Source organism: Stegodyphus dumicola, chromosome 6, assembly GCF_044657685.1.
Source record: "Stegodyphus dumicola isolate Sdum_Otavi_A_Nest chromosome 6, ASM4465768v1".
NCBI lineage: Eukaryota > Metazoa > Arthropoda > Arachnida > Araneae > Eresidae > Stegodyphus > Stegodyphus dumicola.
In genome coordinates, this window is record NC_140773.1 from 89,670,989 (window position 1) to 89,696,280 (window position 25,292).

Sequence of the window (25,292 nt, forward strand, 5' to 3'; positions counted from 1 at the left end):
CATGTTTCGCATCTTAAAAATATGACAAAATCCACTTTCTCAATGAATAGCCAAATTTGTGAAATAACATTACTGTTAGAGAGTGAGATCCGTCGAAATAATGACGGACTGTAAGGAATTATAAAAGTTTATTCATCAACGAAAAGGCACAGGGGCTTCAAGGGTCAGAGCTGCACGTACTTGTTAGCACTGATGGTTATTATAAAACATGGCAAAGGAGCCAAAAGTGAAAATCGCACTGCTCGCGGTCTAGAAAGGTTCTAACTGTTAGGGAAGGCATCGCAGCACCCTCCAGGGAGATGAATATTACAAGATAGGATAGGACGGAACATCCTGCCCCTTGTTGAAATATTTATATTTCAATACAACATAATTGCATAAGTAGCATTTGTAATATAATAAATGTAACATATTAAAATGAGAATATCCATTACGACATAATTCATTCTGGGATATAATAGAATAAAATAGATAAACATGCATACAGTTACAAAATTTAAAATACCTAATACAATATGATTCTACATTAGTGTTAGGTTTATCAAATAAACATAAGTATTATTCAATAGGTAGCAGACATACAGGGTGCCTCAGAAAAATATATACATACAGTAAACTCTCGATTATCCGCACCTGCCGCACAAAGTCTTCTTCTTCTTCTTCTTTTTTTTTTTTTTTTTTACAAGCGTTAAGCAAAGAAAATAAAAATTTTCACAAAACTGAGCGAAACGTTCAATTTGGTAACATCGTACTTATTTATAGCAAAAATATCCCAGACCTTCTCGGAACCTTCCCCTCGGATGAGTAAGTAATTTCTTACTTACCTTTGCATTGCCCGCTCCACCGCCCTCTCTCGTCTTATTGACACGTCCACTTCCTCCACTCGCCATTGTTAGTTTAAGCCTGATAGTGTTTGCGAACCGGTCGGAGTTAATCTCTTATCTTTTATTTTGTTCAGTGCTTGTGCTTTTTGGTTTTGTGTTTTTCGTTACCGATTTAAAATGTCAGGAAAACGAAAGAAGGTTGTGTTGACGATTGCGCAAAAACTAGAATTAATTTCCAAAGTAGCAAACGGCGCTACAAGGCAGCAGATGGAATTGGATTACGGAATCGCGGAAGCAACAGTGCGTGACATTCTAAAGCAAAAAGACAAACTGGTGAACTTTGCATCAATGTCGGACAGTGCTTCCGCAATGAAAACGCGAAAAATTATGAAGGGTTCTACCTTTGATGAGCTAGACACGGTATTGACAGAGTGGATAGTTCAAGTCCGAAAAGAGGGTACTCCTGTAAATGGTCCTATCATTGCGGCCAAGGCAAAAACCTTTTTGGAGTTGTTAGGCCTGAAAGGAACTTTTGATGCGTCTTCTGGCTCGTTGACTCGTTTTAAGCAGTGACATGAATTCGAGAAATTGGACTTCATGGGGAGAAACTTAGTGGTGACCAACAAGGAGCCGACGATTTCCACCATGAATTTGAAGAATTTGTTTTAAAAGAAGAGCTATCTTTTGAACAAATTTGCAATGCCAACGAATCGGGACTTTTGTGGAAATGTCTTCCCACTCGCACTTTAGCATTTGAAAGTGAATATAAAGCGGCGGCTCATACCCAGGCAGCATGCATTCGTAAATTGCATGAGAAAAATACGTGCAATTTACGAATGGCCTTTCGTATAAAAAACGTGCAAGTTGAACGTAAAAATATCATAAAAAGTGTCCAGTGGCAATTACTAGATATTTACGTATATTTTTACGTTATACTATACGTAAATACGTATACCAAAATGGGGGGATGATGGCGGGTTGAATATCCATTTTATTTCCTGTAAAGACAAAATTTATGAATTTCTTGATTTTGCTTACATTGCAAAAATCATTTTCCTGATTTTTTTGTCTGCACCTTTAAAGTTAGTACCGAAGTCACTATAAATCTCAAATGGTTTCCCTCTTTTTGTAATAAATCGTTTCAATGCTCTTAAAAATGCCTTGACAAATCTTCTACCACTTCAAGATGTACTGCCTTGATTACAAAACACACAAATAAGCATACGTAACATTTAAATGATTTTTGTCCACGTTCTGCACGATGTTTAATCATGAACGGTCCAGAAAAATCTATTCCAGTTCTATGAAATGGTCGCAATTGTGTTACTCTAGATTCCGGTAGATCAGCCATTATTTGACTTGCAGTTTTAGCTCTATGTTTGCAACACGTGATACAAGATCTTACTACTTTTCGGATAGCAGATCTAGCAGCTATGATCCAAAATTGCTGTCTAATTAAAGATAGAAGTTCCGGTGCTGCATGCAGATATTTGACATGAAAGTGTCTAATTATGATTTCTGTCAGATTGTGTTTTGAAGGTAATAAGATTGGCTGTTTTTCATTTTCTGATAGTTGCGAATTTTTCAGTCTTCCTCTTACACGTAACACTTTGTTGTCATCTAAAATTGGACACAAGCTAAGGAGGTTGCTGTTTGTAGGTAAGTACTTTCCCAACTCCAAACATTGAATTTCTTTAAAAAAGTGAAATCGCTGTATTATTCGGACAATACAGAAAGTTGCAGCTCGAATTTCATTACTAGATAAAAAAGACGTATTTCTTTCTAGATATGCTACTTTAGAATTCGATATGAATCTTAATATGCAAGCAAATATGCGTTGTAACTTTGGAAATGAAGATATATTTGATATAATAGCAAGTTCCTGTACAGGTTCAGAAACTACAAATGAGACTGTTTTACGTGCATCTGGTAATGCCTCTTCATCTATAAGAATATTTTTAGACAAGGCAATCTCACTGCACTTTAACCAAGAAGGACCATTTCCCCACAATTGATGAGATAATAGTTCTGCAGGAAATAACAATCAGCTGGATTTTCTTTTCCATCAACATGACTCCAGTTCTCAGGTGGTAAGATGGATTGTACTTCAGAAACTCTATTGGATACGAATACTTACCTTTTTTAGGATCTGACATTAGCCATGACAACACGATTTGTGAATCACTCCAAGCTTGCACGAAATCAAAATGTATAACTAATGCAGCTTTTACAGACTGATTCAAGCGTGCCAATAAAACTGCTGCACATAATTCTAGTCTTGGAATCGTAATAGATTTTAATAGTGCTACACGAGTTTTAGCTGTTACAAGTTTAACATTAATGTCAGAGTTATTGCAAGTTTTGATGTAAATAACTGCTGTATAACCCCTTTCAAACGCACCACAAAATCCGTGAAGTTCACATAAAAAATAATAAGGTAGCAGAATTTTCCTTAGTATATTTATAGAATTCAAAAGTTTAACTTCTCTACATAGATTTCTCCAATTTCGATCAATATCTTCTGTTACAGGATCATCCCATGATAATTGTAATTTCCACAATTGCTGAAGGATCATTTTAGCGAGAATTACAAACGAAGATATCCACCCCAATGGATCGAATAACTTTGCTACGAATGACAAAATAATCTTTTTAGTCGGAACACTTTGATACTCTATTACACCGACATTACATTTGAATTCATCATAGTCCGAATGCCATTCCGATCCCAGAACTTTCAATGTTTTATCTTCTATTACACGAGGAATATTGTCACTATCTGTGTTTGTTAAGTCAGAGGTTTTTAACAATGACGGTTCACTTGTCGACCATTTGTGAAGCTCAAAGCCACCCCTTTTTAGCAGTTGTTGCAATTCGTCTATCAATGCAATACCTTCCGAACTATCTTTTACACCAGTTAACATATCATCAACATAAAAATCTCTTAAAACTATATTCTTTGCCTTTTGAAAGTTCAAGTTCCTTCATCAATCGCTAACTGACTCAAAACTTTGGTTGCAAGATATGGAGCAGCTACAGTTTTATATGTAACTGTTTCCCCCCCAAACGACAAACTTTTATTTGTTTATATCATCCATGAACCTATAGGCTCCTTTCGAAGGGCTCCTGGACTGAAGAGTCCTATCCCTATCGATGCTGAGTCTCTTTTCGAACGTTGGATCCATAGGTGCGTTCCGGCAGAGTGACAATAGGCAGAAAAAATGTCCGTAAGCAGAAAATATGGCATAGAGTCCAGTCGATAGTGAGTTGGTGATACATGCACTTGGGGAGAAGAAATTGGAGGCTATTTCTCAGGAAACAGGTCGATGCGATGAGGTGTAGAGTAGAAGGCGACGTCGATGGGCGGAGAGAAGGCTGGAGAATCATCAGGTCAGGTGAATTGTAGTAGCCAATGGTTGAGAAAGTGGTTATTTTTGGTAAGAGAACTGAGGGGCCTCATGCAAGCAGTGTATTGATTTTCAATATTTATTATTATTATTATTATTATTATTATTTCTCTCTAATTAAAGATGTTTGCTTCCTCACATATGTTAAATAAAATTAATAGTTTTTCCATAGGTGTATCCACTGATTTTAGTTGGTCTTAATTATTTTTAAGAATGGAGAACAATTTAAAGATATTGCTGTTCCCGAAAATATTGTTTAGTTCTTTTAACGTGGAAAATATGTCAGTAAAAGTGTTCGTGTTGGATGTAGTGTTAGTATTCTGGTTTCTGGTGCCTTGTGTGTTGTTTGATGTAACTTGTGCGTATGTTCTGCCTTGTGTGTATGTAGGTGTGTTTGAAGTGGTGTTGTTTGGGGTGAAAGTGTAATTTGGTGAATTATTTGTGTTTCTGTTTTTAGGGAATTTCTCGCAACCGCGATAGGAAGCTGGATGATTTTTGTGGCAATTTGCGCAGATGGGATTGTCAATTTTTCCTTGTGTAGGGAAGTCTGTGGTTTTATGTTGTTGTGCGCATTTAACACACCTAGGTAGAAAGAAACAATTATCCGATGAATGGTTGAAGCGTTGACAGTTGTGGCACTGTGGTGTAATGTTTTTGTTGATGTATTTTTCGACTGTAATGATGAACATACCTAGGTGTGTTTCACTGTAGATTTTGTCAATGTTGGGTGTTTGCATAAGTTGTATCAGAAATAGCGGCATGGGTTGTTTGGTTTTAAATCTGGTGAGCTGAACTACTTTGTGTACTGTGTATCCTAGGTTTGTAAGTTCAGTGGATATTTCATGTGTGTCAGTGGTGATGGGTAGGCCTCTAATGACTACTTTAACTGGACGTTTATGTTTAGGTGTAATGACATAGTGTTCGATGTTATGTTTTTGTAGGTCTGTGGTGAGTTGTCTGTGGTCATCTGTTGTTGAGGGTAGTAATTTTAAGTATTCTCCACTGATTTTGCCATAGAAAGTAGCTTGTGTAAGTGTTGTGAGTCTTTTGATGTATTGGTTGTGTGTGGCGCCATCTGTCGGCTTAACCATAATCGGTGTAGGTGTGCTGTAGTTTGGGAGTCTTGCATCTGGTGATTGTGTGCTATTAATTTGTTGTGTAGGTTGAGTGGAATAAGTGTTAGGTTGCGAGAGTGCTGTAAAGCTGTTTTGGGTGGAATATTTTTAGGAACCTTTGCAGGTTTAGTTGGTTTTTGAAATCCATCTGAATCGTCTTCGCTGTCTGAGTTATCACGTGGTTTGCGTTTGTGTTGTGCTATTGGCTGTGTAATGCTTGCATGAGTAAGAGCAATATTTAACTTACCCCCTCACAGTGGCGTAGTGAGAGGGGGGCATGGGGGTGCATGATGCCCCGGGCGCCGCTCGTAGAGGGGCGCCAAATGGTCTCCAAACAAGATTTTCCGGAAAATTTCAGTTTTTATTTTGATCGATTTCTGTAAAATATATTTAAACTTAATAACTATTGTAATTAATTATATATAATTAATTATTTATTTTCTTGATTTGTCTGATAAAATGTGTAATAAAATGTTTGCAGTACATCAACCAAAACGTTCTTCCTGACCACTTTATTTCTCCAAAGTAGAGATATATTAATATTTTTTTAAACGAAATGCACGTATATGTTCTGCTTTTATTTTAAAACGATTTCTCAAACATATCCAGTTTCTAAAATCCGATTCCATAATCTGGAAATGACATTTTAGGAAAATCCTAACGCTTCCGTTACAATGGATTGCGTTTGACTCTCCTGTAAACGACTGATGGCCTTCCTGGCTACCGATTCAACTATGTCATCTTGCTGAGACATCGTATATTCACTGCTACGAAGCATTCAACGCATGTCAATTGTTTTTAATCTCCTATTACAAAAGGAATACTGCAGGTCGCTTCTCACTTCTTATCTAAAGCGCATAGTTTTAGACTTCACAGACTAAATTTGCATATTCCCAACTTTGTAAACGTTATAATTTTCCTTTATAATCTCTTCTATTTCCTTTTGTTCAAAAAGGTTGTCGATTATATGGTTATTTCATACCGAACCCACAATATCCCCTAATTGTTTTGAGCAGTGAATATGACTGTATGACGTTACTCCGCAGTAGAAAAGAAACGGAACCTAAAACTCCACTACAAATCTATAGAGAAAATGTTTTTCCAAACCTAAGAGTCGCACTTCAAATACTACTTACTATTTCATTATCAAATGCTAATTATGAGCGGTGCTAAAATTATTAAATAAATTTTCACATATTTACAATCAACGATGGGACAAGATCCCCTAAGTCATCTAGCATTTTTAAGTGTGGAAAGAGAAAAATTTGAAAGGATCGACTTTGATGAAGTAAATAGTAAATTTGCTTCATCCAAGGTAAGAAAAATGTATACATAGTAATTAATTGTATTCATATATTATATTATTATTAATAAATATAAGTGCCCGACCAAGTCGAGGTGCACGTGATTGAAGGGAGATGAGGGCAAATTAAAATTTTTAAGTTGGCTGGTGGTGTGTCTGACAATTATAGATCTTTGGCACTCCAAGCACGAACGTGTCTATTTGGCTATGTCCTTTTGCATGCTAGGCCATACGAAACGTTGCTGTATCATTTTTTTTTTCGAAGCCTTGATGCCAGGATGTGACAGACGATGTCACTAAAAATGGCATGGTGAAATCCGGAGGGAACATAAGGTCGAAATCTTCAATCCTGAACATCACAATAAAGTGATTTTCCAGGTGACAGCTGCATAGGCTGCAAGTTGAGATTGGTGGAAGATTTGCTTTTCAAGAGGGTTTGTAGTTCTGAATCCCGGTGTTATTCATCCGCAAGGGCAGCAAACTTTATTGGCGAAGGAACGGCTAGTTCTTCAATACGAGACAAGGTGTCTGCAACAATATTCTGCGAACCCTCAATATAACGGATAGCTGTTGAAAATTGTCCTATGAAGTCTAGGTGTCTCATTTGACTAGGAGAAGTTTTATCCTGTTGAAAAGCATAAAACATAAGCCTTTTTAAAGGGCGACTGGTGTTTTCATGGAACCCCAACGCCAAATCCTGGGTGTGGAGAATCCTCATCCTTTTAGTTCGAGCGCCACTGTAGAGACATTAGGATATTTGGAAGCAAGAGAGATTGAAAGATTAGCAACCGCCTTCGCCGGGAATCGAACCGCGGACCTCTGGAGTACCGGCCCAGCGTGCAGAACCACCATATCATGAAGGCACACTAGGAAAGCGGGAGAAATACCTAATAAACGTAGAGTGATAATGGTTTAGATGCGAAAGGATACTGCAAATTTGTTGCCGAAATTAAATAATTTTTGCATTTTTGGAATGCTTCGCAAGATTCTGCGGTCCAGGTTATAACACGTTTATCGTTTTTCTTGCTTCCAACCAAAAAAGAATTTAGAGGTGTTTGCATGGTTACTGCATGAGGTAAGAAACGTCGATAAAAATTGAGCATAGCAAGAAATCTTTTTAAGTTCTTCACTGTAGATGGTTCGGGCATATAGCGGAAAGCGGTGACTCTGGAAGGGGTCGAACGCCATCAGCGGAAATTTCATGACCAAGAAAGGATACTCTTGGTTGGCCAAAAACGCATTTGGAAGGATTAAGACTGACACCGTACCTTTGAAAACGTTCAAAAACTGTTCTCAAATGTGATAGGTGTTCTTGCTCTGAAGAGGAGGCGATTAAGACGTCATCAAAATAAAGTACACGAAAGTAGAGGCCGATTAACACCTGATTCATGAAGCGTTGGAACGTTTGAGCAGCACTGCATAAGTCGAAAATCATGACCGGAAACTCAAATAGTCCAAAAGGCGTAATAACCGCAGTTTCAGCTGGGTTAACAGCTGGGACTATCAGCTGGGTTAACGGGCATTTGGTGATACGCCCGCTCAAGATCAAGGGTTTTGAAAATAGCTTTTCCCTCTAAAACTTGCATACAGTTTTGAATGCGCGGGATTGGGTAACGATGAGAAATTGCAGCTGCATTTAACCGGCGATAACCGCCACTTACCATTTCGTTTCCGAACGAGATGGAGCGGACTGGCCCATGAACTTTTTAAAAGGCAGCAAATTCCCTGTTCCATCATATATTAAAATTCCTCTTTGGCGGCTTTAAGCTTGTCCGGAGGGAAGCGTCTAGGTTTAGCGGCAATTGGAGGTCCGTTAGTTTCAATATAATATCGTTCTTGGGTTCGGAAATACCCATAACTGTGCGAGTGATTGTAGGGAATTCTCTGAGAAGTTGATGCCATGGGGAGTTACCCGAAATCAGTTTAATGCTCAAATCTTCACTATTGCGAATTACTCCCGGATAAGTTAAATTGGTTATGGAAAATATCAAACGGCGATTCTTAATATCAACAAGCAAAGAAAATTTATGTAAAAAGTCTGCGTCAATAATAGGACAGTAGCAATAATGAATTACCATTGGAAGTTGCGGCGCAATCCTAAATCAACAGATATCAGGCGTTCACCAGAAGTTTGAATAGAAGTTCCATTTGCTATATAAAGCTGTAACTTCATAAGGCGCTTTTGTTCGTGAAAATGTGGTGAAACGACAGAAACATCAGCCCTGGTGCCTACAAGAAACCTTAAGCCCGAATTCTTTTCGATGACGGAAAGGCGTGCAAAATTCCGGCCGCTGTCATTCATGACTTCGAGCAACGGCCCTTCTCGTTTCCCTGGTCACGGTGGGTGGCATTTGTTGGCACGGTGGGTCACACGGTGGGTGTCATTTGTTTGCCTTGTTTCCAAATTTGTGGTGGTAAAAAAGAAATACCCGGAGGAGGGCTTTCATAACGTTTCCTTTGTGGGTTAGGACGTGTATTTCGACTAGTGATGTGGAGAGGTTGCGGTGAAAAGGTTCAGCTTGGATGGCTACTGAGCAACCTGTTTGGACAAATCATCAATTTGAGCCTCTAACGCCATAATACCTGGACCAGGAGCCTGCACTGCGTCTATTTGCGCAGGGATGGCCAGTTCGTGAATTTTATCAGCTATTTCGGGAAGATTTTTAAGTGGCTCGCTACTGGCCGCTAAAATGATTTGCATGTTAGGTGGGAGTCTATTCATCCATAATGTTTTAAGAATGTTATCCGTTAGGTTACGGCGACTAAGTCTGACATTTTAGACAGCAACTAAGAAGGCCTTATATCACTCAACTGTAAATCGTGGAACAGCTGCTTGATTTTAACTGCCTCGGATTCTTCATAAACAGAAATTAATTTTTTTTAAAGATTTGTATTTGTCCGTCGCCGGTGGATTCAAAATTATTTCACGAGCTGTTTGCAGTACCTCTGATTCTAACGCGGCGATCGCTGTATAAAATTGAGTTTCGTCGGCAGTAATGTAACTCAATTTAAACTGCGCATCCAATTGAATGAACCATAACAATGGGTCTCGGGGACAAAAAGGCGGTGGCTTAACTGCCACTCACCCCAATTGTGAAGCAGCATCGTTGTCAACCACTTTAGATGAATCAAATATGCACAATAATAATATGTATAGAAAAATAATCAATATGTATATAGTGACACAGTTTCTTGGTACTTGAAATTAGAGTTTGGTGTGTTTGGTGTATTTAATTATGGCAAAGCACACTAGGGCTATCTGCCTAAGAGGAGGGATGCCTTCGTGGAGGACTTTCTAAGGGAAACTGGCTCGTATACACGTTACACATGGGGAAAACCACGAAAACGCCCATGCAGCCAGCCCGTTAGCGCCTTGAAATCAGAGAAGTTGGAGGCTCAAATGCAGCAGGCGATACATATATCCGCTGAAATTATGACAGAAATATGTTGACTCATCGGAATGCGGCACAACGCTTGAAATCACAGGTGAAATGTCTTACTTGCATCTCATCACACTGGATAACTTACTGGTGAATTTTGACACATAAACTCCATATTCGTGCAATATTGAAGATTGCTATTCGTAATAAATACGGGTCACCAATTATGGTAGTACAATTTTTTGAGACAGATCGTTAAATAATTATAACAATTGAATAGAATAAATATTATTTTGTTTTTGGTTGCTATGGGTTACCAGACTGGCAGAGTTGAGTTGTAGTAGGCAAGTTGCCACATATATATTTATCTATAATGTATATTAAACTTTTAATTGTTTAAAAGTTGTACTTTTTAAAAACACTTATACAAATATGTAAAATAAATAACAGCTTTTTAACTAGTTCTAGATCATCGTATGTCTGATTTTTTTTGCGGACACAGATGCATTTCCGAACCCAAGGCTAGTGTAGTTAGGTAGTGTCTATTTTTAATATATTTTTGAGTATTTTATGGAAGATTCAGCATTTTATTATTATTTGCATTATTTTCTTATTACGAATATATTTTATACATTATATACTGAAAGTTTTCTGTGGGGGGGGCGCCAAAAAGGTATTTTGCCCCGGGCGCCAGTTATGCTTGCTACGCCACTGCCCCCTCAGCTTATCTAGTAGAATCTTCTTCGCTTCTATCTCCTTTTTCATGATATCCGAATGATAGTCTCTGTCCGTAACTGGTCTCTTGGCCGATAATTCCTGGATTATTCCGTTGAGGCTTGAAATAGCAACTTCTAGGTCAGCAATTTCCGTTCGTAGAGTAGCGATTTCATGTTCCGTGAGAGCGTGATCAGTATCCTGGTCCATATCAGTGGCCGCCGTATTCGGGCTGTCCGAGACCGGATCCGTACCTTTATCAGGTGGAACCGCTTCATGCTTCTGCTTAGTACGAGCCATATCGACAAGTCACGATTTCGTTGGCTATCTCTCCATAATATTCTCTGAAAATCTCTATCGTTTCCATGAACCTTTATCTGTCTGTACATCATTTTAATATCAGCGGTTATTGCAATGTTTTGAAGTTTAAATCTTTGTAAAATACAAATTAAGTCATCTTGTATTTTTGGGCCCATCATTAGCGTATCATTTAAAGAAACATCTGTGGTTGTTTTAGGACTCGCATCGAAAACAAGTCTCAATTTTGTTGTTAAGCTAGAGTCCTTCAACACGAAGTGAAGTGGGTTATAATAGTGTTTATTCTCTAATTCATAATCTGTGTCTGGCACTAATTCTACGTGTTCTAGTGAAAAGTACTCTTTCATAAACTGAATATACTGGTTGTAAATTTCTTTCATAGATAACAGCCTCTTCTCCAAGTATTGAAATCTTCTGTGCGCCATTTCACGGGAGTCACCTAGAATACCTCTATTATGTTTGAATGGTAATGCAACTGAATAACGACCTGATGTGTCTCTAAAATGCGAGTTTTTAAAATGTTCTTCACAAAGGTTTTCTACATTTGTTAAAGGTTGTACATTTGGAAACTTTTCTAACTCCCAGAAAGAATTACTAACTCATTTGTGCTTGTATTTAAATGATTTACATATACTGGCTCAAAATTTGTAGATTCAAAATTTGTAGTACCCGAAATTATCCATCCCAACCTCGAATTTAGAGCAAATGCTAGATCAGGACCACGTTTGACAATTTCTCCCGTCATTAAACGCAGAAATACATTTACTCCAAATAAAATGTCAACTGGTTGTGATTTGTAAAATAATGGATCAGCTAATTGTAAATCACTGAAGTTATCGAAGATGATTGATGGCAAAGATACATAGGGAATGTTATCTGTCACCTTGTCCAGTACAAACGCTGATGTTGATACACGAATATCACTTTTAAAATGAGAAATGAATACTAAATCGACTTCCCCATTACTTATAGTATTAAATTCTCCTAGACATGATACAGAAATGGAATTATCTTTCACTCGTAATCCTAATTTCTTCAAAAAATCCCTTGAAATAAATGATCTCTGAGATCCAGTATCACATAAACATCTAAACTTCACAAATTGTTGTTCAGAATTTTTAACTTTTATTAAAGCAGTACCCAATAAAATGTGACTCGTTTACATTTTGCATTGGAATCATAATGAGAGACACAAACTGTGGCTTAAACATCCTTAAGACTCGTTAATTCATCTCTTTTAGTGATAGATTGCGTAGGCGGAGATATACTGTTTTAACTGAGTTTTATTCTTTGAATTACTTACAATGTGCAAAATACTGTGATGCTTCTTAAAGCAATGTTGACATTTATTTAAACTCTTGCATTTTTTGAGCAAGTGTATATTAGATAAACAATAAAAACAGTAACGATTAGATTTTACAAATTCTATCCTTTGCTGAACCGATAAATTTAGAAATTTCGAACATTTGGCTAAACTATGATCTTCTTTACAATAACCACAACCCAAAGTAGCAACCAGAACATTATTCTTATTTTGAAACACAGATTTAGGTACCTTATTACTTGTTGATTTGCTATTTTGAAGTGTTCTTGCATAGTTTTTTAGGAATTCAATTAAAGTCGTAAGTTTTGGAATCTCATTACATTTTAACTGACGTTCCCACCATAGTTTTGTAGAAGGGTCTAATTTTTGCAAAATTAAATAAGTCATTAAAATGTAATCAAAATTATCAATGGTTTGATTCAATACTCCTAAAGAACGAATTACTTCATTAATATTGTCAACTTAATTTAAAACAGCAAATGCTGATTCATTTTGAATAGTTGGTAAGCTTAAAAAACGTTTAATATATGCAAAAATCTGTTCTTTCTTATTTGAATATCTTTCGTCTAACAGATTCCAAGCTTTTTCAAAATTACAATCCGAAATTTGAATGCTTTGAATAATGCGATATGCTTCACCTTTCAACAAACCCTTCAAATACTGCAATTTTTGAGCATTAGATAAATTTGTATTATTTCTTACACAAGCACTGAAAAGCACTTTAAAAGCTATCCATTCTGTAATATTACCACCAAAAGTCGGTAATGTTAACTTGGGTAATTTAATATTATCAAGAACCTGTTCTGAAATTACACTATTAGAATTAGTTTTACTATTTTGATTTTTTAATATTTTTTCACCTTTAAATTTCCACAAATAAATTTTATCTGTGTACTCCTGAACATTATATATTTCGTTTTCTAATTCTTTAGTATCTGTAATTAAACTTTCGATTTCAGAATCAAGCTTCCTTAACTCAGTTTCTTTTTGTTTCAATAATTCGACACATTCCTCTAGTTCTATTAAATTAATTTCATCTACAGTTAAAATAATTTCAATTTTCTTTACATAGTTAGTAACATTCCTGCGTAAAACAGTTCTTTTTGTTTTAAAAGTTATAAGTTCACTCATAATTGATCAATTCAAAAACAGAAATTATTCTTAAATCACTTAACACTATTATTAAAACGAAATCGAAACAGTTCTATGCTGTATTACAACATTGTTCTTAAAATTAGTTATAAACGAATTTTTAGTAGAACATAAATGTTCAAAATCCACTTACCTCACAAAGTGGAGTAATTTTTCACCAACTATATGCATATTTGCGTTGTTACAATGCACTTAGAACAGTCACTATCTTCCCTAGCACTCCGGCTAGACTTTTGACCAATAATAAATGATCTTTACAAAATATGTTTCACAAAAACAAATAATCACTTAAATCACTTTAACTTAAATTAACAAATAATCACTGTTAATAAATAAACAAATAATCACTTAATCACTTAAATCACTGGACTGTATTCCGTCACTTTTATTTCATTACACTAATTATAGATAAGATGTCAGCGATGCGAAATAATTGATACAAAATAAGCGAGCCATTCTACATGGCTGTCACAAACACAATTCTATCAATCAATTATCTTGTTGCCACACATAAAGTTCAAAACTAAAGGAAGAAAAACAAAAAGAAATTTACGCTGTTTGCAACAATAAAATGAAGCAAACGATACTCACATAAGCAATATGTGTTTAGTCCGTCAATCTTTCTTTTCCATAGTGCGCTGTTCTTATTTCTTAAAAAAAAAAGTCATTGTTCTGAATTGTACCTGCCGCCCCGTAGATACCTGTCGAGATCTCCCGCAGTTGACGGAGAAGTGGACATCTGGCTTTTATGTTTTTCATTGCATTTCTATGACCTATGAGGTTTTTCAGGTAAGACAAATTTTCATAATGTGTTACTAATACAGAAATAAATATTTTCTGTAAAAAATGAATGATAAAATCCTTAAATGTCAAGCAGTTATTCATAATTTTTCCCTTAAGGTGTCGAGATTTCCCTGAACGACCTTACTTTTTTATGCAAGATCAGCTCATTTCACTCTAGAAAATCATTTAATAAGAATTCTTTGGTGATCATATTATATCTCGTTGAGTGTGCTCGCATAGATTATACCATCTGTTTCTTCTACATGTTTATATTTATGATTATTACTAGATATAAAGCTCAAAATCAAATGGTCGAAGTATAAACACAATTTCACTTCTTAAAACAAAAATCTTTCTAATTCTTCATTTTTTAAAATTCAAATATTATTTAATATTTGATAAGATAAAAATTATCTTATTATTTAATAAGATAAATTCTTGTACAGCTAAAGAAAAGTTGAATACGAACATAGTTATGCACTGAAACAAATGATAACCTCTCAGATATTGGGAATATTCTTCACACAGGGCTCAACGCGTTTCTTATGTTTGCTTCAGCTTCTTGGATGATCATTCCATTGATGCTGGAGACATGGCCATTGACATTCTTATTTTTGGAAGTGACGCAGACCGATGATATTCACCAATAGATGGAGTAAGACAACGTTTATTTGAGTAGCGTGTTTTTTTTTTTTTTTTTTTCATAACTGCGACGAAGATAACGACTAGCAAAGTATAATCATGAATGGTTTCTTATTGTACATTTGTAATTTATGGGTAAATAAAGGTTGTGTTGTAGAAATGCAATGGAATAATAAGGACTAGTCCTTATTATTCCTTCTTTAACCATCACTCCTGTTAGCTGAACTAATTTTTAACATTTCTACAACACAACCTTTATTTTCCCATAAATTACAAATGTACAATAAGAAACCATTCATGATTATACTTTGCTAGTCGTTATCTTCGTCGCAGTTATGAAAGAAAAAAAAAAACACCCGCTACTCAAATAAACTTTGTCTTACTCCATCTATTGGTGAATATCATCGGTCTGCGTCACTTCCAAAACTAAGAATGTCAATGGCCATGTCTCCAGCATCAATGGAATGATCATCCAAGAAGCTGAAGCAAACATAAGAAACGCGTTGAGCCCTGTGTGAAGAATATTCCCAATATCTGAGAGGTTATCATTTGTTTCAGTGCGTAACTATGTTCGTATTCAACTTTTCTTTAGCTGTACAATCTATGATGGTAAGCATATTTATTAGTATATTGAGTAATGTTTTAATTTTCAAATTGTTATCTTTATTTTTGAAAGCTAAAGCATTACAGTAAATGAACATAAGAAAATAAATGAGTAGAAAATGTTTTTTTAATTATCACCTCCTATCGTTTAATCTCTTAAAGTCATAATCTTAGAAACGATGCTATTTGGATATCATCTTAAAACCTTTGTCTACTACACAATGTCAACGAGGTCTAAGGTCAGCACTAAACTCGCAATTCGATTAAAAATCTTTCAGCATCAATTTGTAACGAGCACGTATATATTTTTGTGTGTTTAGCCGTTTTAAGACCATCCTGGAGTTTTTGAAAACATCAATTTTGAAATCTAACACTGGTTGACCTGTTCTTAGCTTGACCTTATAATATTTATCTTGAAATTTAAGAATAGCATTATAGTTATTGTTGGTATTATTCTATAAAATAATAATATAAGTACAAGACCCAGTTCGGAAGTAAGTCGTGTTTATTTTTCTAAGATATATTCCTAAACAGTGGTAGCACATATCATATTGTGCTGTCATTGCCATCAACATGCATCCTAACCATGTCATGGGAATACAGAATATGGCTGTTACATTATGTAACTGTATGCAAAACGCATTTCATTTTGAATATTGACTACAGCAGTCTTTAGTGTTTTCATTATTAACAAAGGATAAACACACATAATTTTTTTAATATTTCCAATTTATTCATTTCCATTTTTTGGATTTCTGATAGTTTACACAGCATAACATTGGTTTGCAACCTACTTTATGAAAGTAAAACAAAATCGTCCACCTTTTTTTTTTTTTTTTTTTTTTTTTTTTTTGGTATTTTAAAAAATTAAAAATTTATACCTTAAATTATAGCGTAGCCAAGTGTAAAAATTTAAAATATTTAATATTTATGTTTTCCATTTCAGAATTTTTAAACTCCACTGTATGCTATAATAGATATCTAACAAAGCGAGAAGACTGCGTGAGCAAGTATTCAAAAAGTAAAGAAACTGATGCAAAGACTCTTTGTTGGTACGCTTCTAAAATTTATTTATTACTTTTTAATATCGCTTTTTAAGGTTAAAGTAAAATAGCGTTAATGTTATTCCTATTCGATAACATTATTATTCCATATATGATATGAAGTGTTCAGGATAAGAAGGCATAGAATACTTGATTGAACCACACATTAAACACAGTATTCTTTAAATTCATAACTGTATGCGAAGCATGTAGTGTAAATTCAAATAACATCGTCAAATGCATCCAAAGTTTGCTAATATGCAATTATCAAATTTTGTTTAGGCTACAGAAGAAATTATACTGGGATGCCATACCATGGTATTTTATCATATTATTTGCGACATACACTCAAGGCAGAATATCCTAGTAGTATGAGCAAAGATGCTATTTTTTCTACACAATTATGCATATTTTAATGCTGTTCGTGAAGCAGAAGTTGGACTTCTTTAAAATGGAAACTTATAAGCTCTTTCTCCTGACTTCTTAGCATGCCTTCGTGGTGTGGTGGTTTGCACGCTGGGTGAGCATTCCAGAGGCCCGTGGTTCAATTCCCGGCGAGGGCATTGCTCATTTTTCATCTTCTCCGGCTTCAACAAAAATCCTAATGTCTCTACAATGGCGCCTGAACAATATTATGATCATTTTCTTTTAAATTCTCAAGAAAATATTTGAAACTGGTTTCCCGTCTGCATTTTGTCTGCTTGGTTTTAGATCGATTTACACATGGAAGTAGTTGAAAGCATGTGAAACTTAACTCGCTCTGTATGTTTTATCATATTATGTTAAGTCAAATACAATTAAAAGTATGCAGAAAACTTGAAACCTTCTTCTCATGTTTTTTATTACATTTTCTTTGATTTCTTATCCTGAAAACGTTTTAAAAGAGTCAAAAAATTATCTTTTATTTTCTTCTTATATGATTAAGACAAAGTTGAGCTAGTTTCTTACACTTTTCAAAATATCTTACTTTTTTACCATGGAGTAAGTATTTTTTTAGCCCTATTGTATTCGCTTTTATGATCTTGAAATTTGTCTGCATTCACGTGAGAATTTGGAAAGAATTCTTTGAAATAAAAGAAACAATCATTTTTCAGCAAGAAAGGAGAAATATTTGAATATTTTATTAAACACTAGATTTGATATATTTATTGAATTAAGATTTTTAAAGTTTTTGTTCGTATAAAATATATAAATTAAATAAATTAATAAAATACACAGCAGAAACGTGGCTTTAGAACATGAGGCAAGTGCGTTCGTTGGGAAACGTGAGGCAAGTGCATTCTCAACTACTGAGAAAATTACTGACGCAAGTGCATTCTCAACTAATGAGAAAATTTTCGCTATTATTTACTTGAATATAAAACATATCTCATATCCAACGAATAGACTGCTTCATACAATCTTAACTCAATTGGTCTAAGATATACGTATTAAGCCATAAGAACTCAAAATTTTAACTTGATTTTAGGCAATTTCAGAAGTTCACAAATACTCGCAAAGAGTAGTGAAACAGGCTTCTAAAAAGTATTTTCAGAATTCTTAGAGACATAATAGTCATGTCCCAAATAGTCAAATGAGTTGCATGATTTCGGCAAGGAAAATTATACTCGTTACTAAATTTTTGTTTTTACTTCTTATATTTTTCTTTAATTATTTAACGTTTATTTTTTCGCTTTTTTCCCCTTTCTTCAACAGTCATTTACAAAATTGCATAACATTAATTATGCATACCATGAGTTATAAAGAAGTTGATTTTATATGTAAAATGCAACATGGAAAATCCCAGTTTTTCTCAATTATTCTTTAATGTTTCGCACCAGAGTACTGCTCTAGCTTCAAAGTAATTCCAATCTGTTGCCTAATTTTTCCCTTTCACAGTCAAAATATATAGTTTACTGTTACAGTAACTTGCGACATGATCATTATAGTGATTAGCGACACCAGTTGTAAGGCAACTATCCAGAATTCGTTAATGGCTGTTTTGAATCTCGGAAAAGGGCTTGGATGTTTGCATGAGTGTAATGTATGTACGTGTGAAGTGTCTGTTCAGCATAGAAGCATTTAAAATATTGGTCAAGAGAAAGCCCTCTAGAGAGGCTTGGTGCTAGGAAAACAAGGGACCTTAGGATTCGCCTTCTAGGGTATTCTCAATAAAAACAAGGCAGAGATGTACAGTTAAATGCGGTGGGACTACAGCTGTAAAAGCATTGGTGAAATTTTGGTGTCCCCCATTTGTCCCTGTTCTATTACTTTAACTTCAAGGAATAATTACTACCAACGAATTTCATATGGCATTTCCTAATTTTTCTATTTTCCCTTCCTCAGTGGAGAAAGCAGCTCCCTTTCTTTCTTTTAAAAAGTATAATTTTTTTAATTGAGGTTAAAATGGAATAACTGTTTCTATCGTGTTAAAATGTAAGGACACATTTCTAAGAAATTCTTAATTTATTTGAGATAATTTTAAAGTAAAGAATCCTTCCTACTATAGACAAGAATCTTCCTACTATAAAACAAGAATATGTTTAGTGTTGAAATGGATTCCCTGTTTCTTTCTTGTTAAAACATCAGAAATTTCTAAGGAATTCTTAGTTCATTTGAAATAATTTGAAAATAAAGTAAGATTTCTAATAAGCAACGTTTTAATCTAACTTTGAAAGTTATCATTATCATTCATTTTTTGTTCACCTTTTTGAACAGGGTGACGGAAATCAAACTCTACTCTCAGAAAAAATGACATAACAGATAGCGGTTTGAGGTCTGCTTAAATTAATATAGGGGTCTTCAACCCGTGGCCCACTGAAGATATTTTGGTGGCCCCACATATGAATTTGAAGAATTTTAAGAAATTTTGATTTCAAGAAAAATTGCCTTGTCAGCTTTTTGTCGCAAAATTTTTTTTTCTCTTATTCTTGTTATTTAAAATATTTTATTGACATGCCTGATATTTGAGATAACATTTCCTGTAAATGACTAATTTTTCAAAAATTTCACTCCTTCTTACGCAATTGATCTTATGTAATATTGTTCCAACTCAACTTCAATTAGAATTTATAGATTTACAGTGTAACTATGCAGTAAAATGCAAGTTTCTTGAAAATCCTACATTAATTTATTTTTATTCGAAGTATGTGACCGAAGACAAGCATCCAGGAATTCGTAAACATGCACTCGTGCCTTATATCTTTGGCAGTACTTACATATGTGAACAGCTTTTTTGTAAAATGAAAATCCTAAAATCAAAACCAAGAACACGGCTGACAGACAAACATTTGAAGGAAACTTTACGAATTGCAAAAACACAAATTTAACCGGATATTGAAGCTTTAATCAAGTAAAATATGTCAATTTTCACATTAAAACTAAAGTAACTACCATCTCCTGTCAGTAATGTAAGTTTTTTTTCTCTTTTTTTATTGCAAATGCATTTTTTAATATCTGTACAATCATCTTTATACTTTTTTTCATGGTTAAAAAAGATTTAAAACATTTTAACCCTTTCCGGCACGCTACCTTTTAAAGTCGGAGTTTTGATTAAAAAAAGGGTAGGCAGTCTAATTAGGCCTAGAGGAGTACACAAGTAAAATTTTATGAAGATAGCACTTATTGTTTTAATTCTGTGGATGTGCCCAAAGTGGCATACTGATTGAATAGAGCTTCGAAAAGAGTGCTGAACCGAGCATTTTTGTTAATGAACTGATCGATGAGCTGCGGAGAAACAAAGAATACAGACTCTTAGTTGTCCTAGATTATCGGTGAGCCCGGTCTGGGCACACCTAGGGTTCACCGTTTGATTTTAGGCAAGATTTCAAGGTAAAAATTTTAAACTAATATAGGATAAGGAGATTAGCATACAGCCAAAAACATAACATAGAAATTTCTTTTCGAACAATTTCTTTTATACCTTAAAAAGAATCTGGAAGATTTCTTTGAAAAATGAGGTTCTTAAAAAACTAAGCATGGCTAAAATATATGGACTGGTTTGTGCTGAGCTGCCATCCGCTATAAATAAATAAGTTTCAGAGTAACCTATAGTAACCTATAAATCCTTTTTCATTCAATTTTCCTGTGCGTACAGAAGGAAATTTTTAGGTGTGTCCAGACCGGACCCACTGTGCCGCAAAGGGTTAATTCGATTTCCATCTGACGTTTTACAACCAGTTTAGATATATATATATATATATATATATACAAATCTGTAACACTATCTCTTCTCTTAGAATTAATTGTAGCTTTGCAAAACATACCTCCCTTTTTTATATAAATTTTCTGACTACACTATTTTTTTGTTTTTTGTTTTTTGTTTTTTTGATAGACATATGGCCCGCGGATCTTTGTGAATTCATTCATGTGGCCCTCGGGCGTGAAAAATAGAAGACCCCTAAATTAATACAATAAATAAACACTTTTTTACAAAAAATACAGCCTTAAATTAACATAAGCATTCAACTTTGCTCCAATGTAAACACAGCTGAACGTTACAGCTATATGAGGAAAAATAAAAATAGCGTGTTGTAATATCCTGAAACGAAAACATAGAAACTTTTTGTTTAAAGGTAGACGTAAATTATTTTTAGTGTTTTATGAATAACAACAGCGCCCTCTTTCGGCGGGCTACAACACTGTGGATGTTGTAATATCTTTATTGTTTAACTGTCAGAATGGGACATACGACCTCAAACTTTGCTTTCAAGTCCCAACCGTCCAGTGTCATTTCCCTAAATAATCTCCAGGCATAACATTCAGTTTTGTTTATTTCATTTTCCTGCCTTTTGCAACGTTTCACTCTGAGGTCCACCTTAATGCCGTCGTTGAATAGTTCGTGGGTAGAAATTTTATATTTGATCCCATGTTTTGTAATCTTTCTGATCTGGAGTTTTTTATGTCTTTGTATTTTCTTTAACTTTGAAAATAGCTTGGACACCCCCTTCCCCTCCAAGAAACTGACAGAGCGAAATATTTTGCTTAGGCAAAATACTTTTCACAAATTTTAAAAATATAAACGAAAAATTCACAAAAAGGAAAGATTTAATACGACGTTCTAACAGTATTAAGGTTACCGAGAAAAATGAAGATAGATAATCATAAAGTTAAAAACTGAAAAATCAAAAACGTATTTTATAAAATTTATTACATTCAGAGCAACTGAAATAGATTACTTATTTCAAAATAACGTAAATTACATTCTCTGAATATTCTCTTAAGCAATCATTGTTCTGAATTTTATAAAATAAATATCTTAAATGGTACTATATTATATTTTACTTCTTTAATCTAAATGAATTAGCATACATATAAAAATTTCTTTTTAGCTCGAATCTGAACACTCTGAAATGTCTCAGAAAAGAAATGAATGTGTGCCCTAAATATTCCACAGATTTCGAGAACAATGTGATCGAGACATACCGAAGCCCTCACAACGTCATCTGCGCACCTTATACCAGCCTCTGCAATAGCGCATCTACACATCTAGTGTCTGCACTTGTTGTATTGCTCGCTATCAAATTAGCCTTTGTGAATTCAATTCTATAACAGAAAGATTATGCATTTTTCATAACTGTCTGTTCTCAATAGAATAGCTTTTGTTCCTGTGAAACAGCTGGAGGCATTTCTGCAGTGATATTCAAGTGCTGACAGTGTCAAAAATCTGATGTCTGGAAAAAGTACTGTAATGATACTTAGATGTTGATGGTGCAAAATCTCAGAATGAATATAAATTATAAAACAAGTTTGTATATTGGATATTAAGCTAATGATACAAATTATAAAATCAATTTGTGTATTTGGTATTAAAATCCATAATAAAATTTATTTAGTTTGATGACTCATTTAGACGAGTGGTGGCGAACCTATGATCCGCGAGTCAAACCCATGAAGGCTTTTTAAATGACCCACAGGTTGATATTTATAAATTTATTTTTCATCATGAAAAACTGGACAGACAATTGTAAATATTAAAAAATTAAAGTATAAATATCTAATGTTGAATTGATAAAAAAATATTTCTAAGTGGACATTGGCCAACTGATTTTCTATCATTGTTCAATCAACACTCAAGCCGCACATCTTGCGTCCCCTCCGATGATTCATTACACTTTTAAATGTACAGGGGCCTGAAAGTTGTCTGATACGACGCACCTAATGCTCGTATGAAGGAAATGCTACAAATGTATATATTATAACGATAATGGTAGAAAGATTTGAGAAGATTTAATTATTTTCTGATTTCTTATTCTTGTATAAACTCTGTCTAAACTATTCCAGTAAACTTTTCTCCCAAATTAAAACTGTAATATTTTAGAGAATGTTTCATTGGAGTGGCTTTTTCTTTATTAGAAACCATGATTTTCCTTAGCCGAAAATGAAGTAAATATACTGATTTTAAATCGAGGACTCTGTTTTCAGTATTATACTCGTCTGATAAATTTTTAATGACGTTGATTTTCATTTTAATTCTGTTAGCAGCTTTAAACCTTTGCGATGGAATGAAAATCTTTACATGTCGTTTAAAACCTTTGCTCAAAGTTAGAAACGTGTAACAACATTATACATAGAACATACTATGATTCCATTCCCACTCGAATCCAAGCTGTATTGCATGCCAAAGGCTGTATTAGTAAAGCATTCCGTATAAATCTAGGATATTTCCGTTATTTTGATAACCATCTGTACATGCAACTATGTTTATTAATGAAGAATATTTCATAATGAAAGCAAAAACAGAAAGGGCCAACTGTCAAGATTTCTGTTAACAAATTTTCAGTGTTTCCAAATATTACAGTTTTAATTTGGGAGAAAAGTTTACTGGAATATTCGTACCTTTTTTATCCCCCCTTTCAAGTAGCGCCATTGACTTAGTCCCTTTCAAGTAGCTCCACTGACTTAGTACCAAACGTAGATTCACTAGTATAATTCAGTGAATTTATGTCTGGTACATATTTATATAAAATATCTCTAAATGAACTCCTGATGTGGTGTTCTTGGAGAATTAGGAGCTGCTTGTCCTAGACAGTTATGGACTCCAGGCAATACCTGAATAGTCTGTGTAAGCCGGGTGTCTGGAGGCGGTTCCATCTGTCACCTGACTTAGTGATCCAAGCACTAGTATTTAAAAAAATATGAATAAAATTTGACCCACTTCTTAAAAAGGTTCGCCATCGCTGATTTAGACTGACGACTGATACAGTTGGTAGATGTTATATTCATTCACGAGAATGTAAAGATTTAAAATGAAATTAATAAAAATTTTAATAATGAAAAAAGTATTTGGTTAATACGAAACAAAATAACATTTGAAGTAAAAATACCTAAAGAAGTACGTTATGGATTCAAAACATTTTAATTAACTTTGGAAGTTAAAAATTATAATCAAATTTAAGTTTGTTTTACAGTGAGCTTCATTCTCAAATGTCTATTTGTAAAATGAGTACGATATATAATTTCCATTTTAAGCTGATTTATTTTACACCTAATTTCGTCATCTCTGTTCCTTATGGTTGCCAGAAATATACACAATTAAATTTATCAAAAATTGGGCTCAGTATTTCTCCATATTTATTTAAGCTAAAGTTGTAGAATACGTTCCTTACGTTAAGTTATTTAAATACACTGGTGAGCAAAAATTAAGGACGGAGTCGAAAAATTAGCATACCAGCTGAACGAAGAGGCAGAGCGGACAGAAAGACCAATCAGGAGATTAAGTAAGGTGATGTACGGTAGCACATGCGCAGATATGCAGGTAGACGTAATGGGGGAGTGTCTGAGTAGTATAAAGCATGTTGTCGGTGTAAGATCAGTATTTCTGGCAAAGAGATTGCACGCCGTATAGCAGTTAAAATCACACCGAGTTGCTGCCTCAGCGAGGGGAAGCCGCAATCCTCCCTCGAACATCATTGAAAGGGACATGTATGGAGGTGGCGGTGTTCTCGTTTGGGGAGGCATCATGCTTGGTAGTCGTACAGACCTTCACATCTTCGACGCAAGATCAGTCAACGGGAACCGTTATTGTAAAGAGATTCTTCTTCCATATGTGCGTCTTTTTAGAGGTGCTATGGGTCCGCAGTTCCTTTTCATGGACGACAATGCACCATGTCATCGCACAGTAGCTGCCGAACAGCTCTTAGAGAGTGAAGATATTGAACGTATGGATTGGCCGGCACGATCTCCGGATCTCAATCCCATCGAGCATGTATGGGATTTTTTAGGCAGACGCTTGGCAGCTCGTACCTTACCACCAGTAACGATTCCGGAGCTTCGATTGGCGCTGCAAGACGAATGGGCAGCAATGCCTCAACAACTCATTGACACCCTCATTCTCAGCATGGGCAGACGCTGTGAAACCTGCCTAGCAGTCAGGGGAGATCATATCCCCTATTAAAGACCGGATGTTTCTTGCTGGACACCCAACACAGGGATGTTTCAGCCTTCAGTCGCATTGCGCTCCATGCTACTTTTTCAATAAAGCTTCTTTTTATCCCTCTGATTTCTCTTTTAGTAAGTGTTGCTTACATTACTCATGTCCTTACGTATTGGGGATGATTTTACGGTATTAAATGTGTTGATTTGGAAAGCTTTTGTACAAATTTATATTGAAAAAACCGTCTCGTCCTTAATTTTTGCACACCAGTGTACAGCAAAGCCACAAGGGCTGTCTCCTAACAGGAGAGATGCCTTCGTGGAAGATATTC

The 25,292-nt window shown here is 34.9% G+C and overlaps 1 protein-coding gene across 1 annotated transcript in view; it reads left to right on the forward strand.

Annotated features, from left to right (window-relative positions):
- The window catches only part of LOC118203833 (uncharacterized), a 35,871-nt gene extending 12,004 nt beyond the window's left edge, over positions 1 to 23,867 (forward strand). The window contains exons 4-5 of the mRNA XM_085818661.1: positions 16,512 to 16,617; positions 21,918 to 23,867. Of these exons, the coding sequence (XP_085674787.1) occupies positions 16,512 to 16,617; positions 21,918 to 22,137 (326 nt within the window). The 3' untranslated portion in view covers positions 22,138 to 23,867. The remainder of the gene's footprint in view (positions 1 to 16,511; positions 16,618 to 21,917) is intronic.
- The last annotated feature ends 1,425 nt before the right edge of the window (positions 23,868 to 25,292 follow it).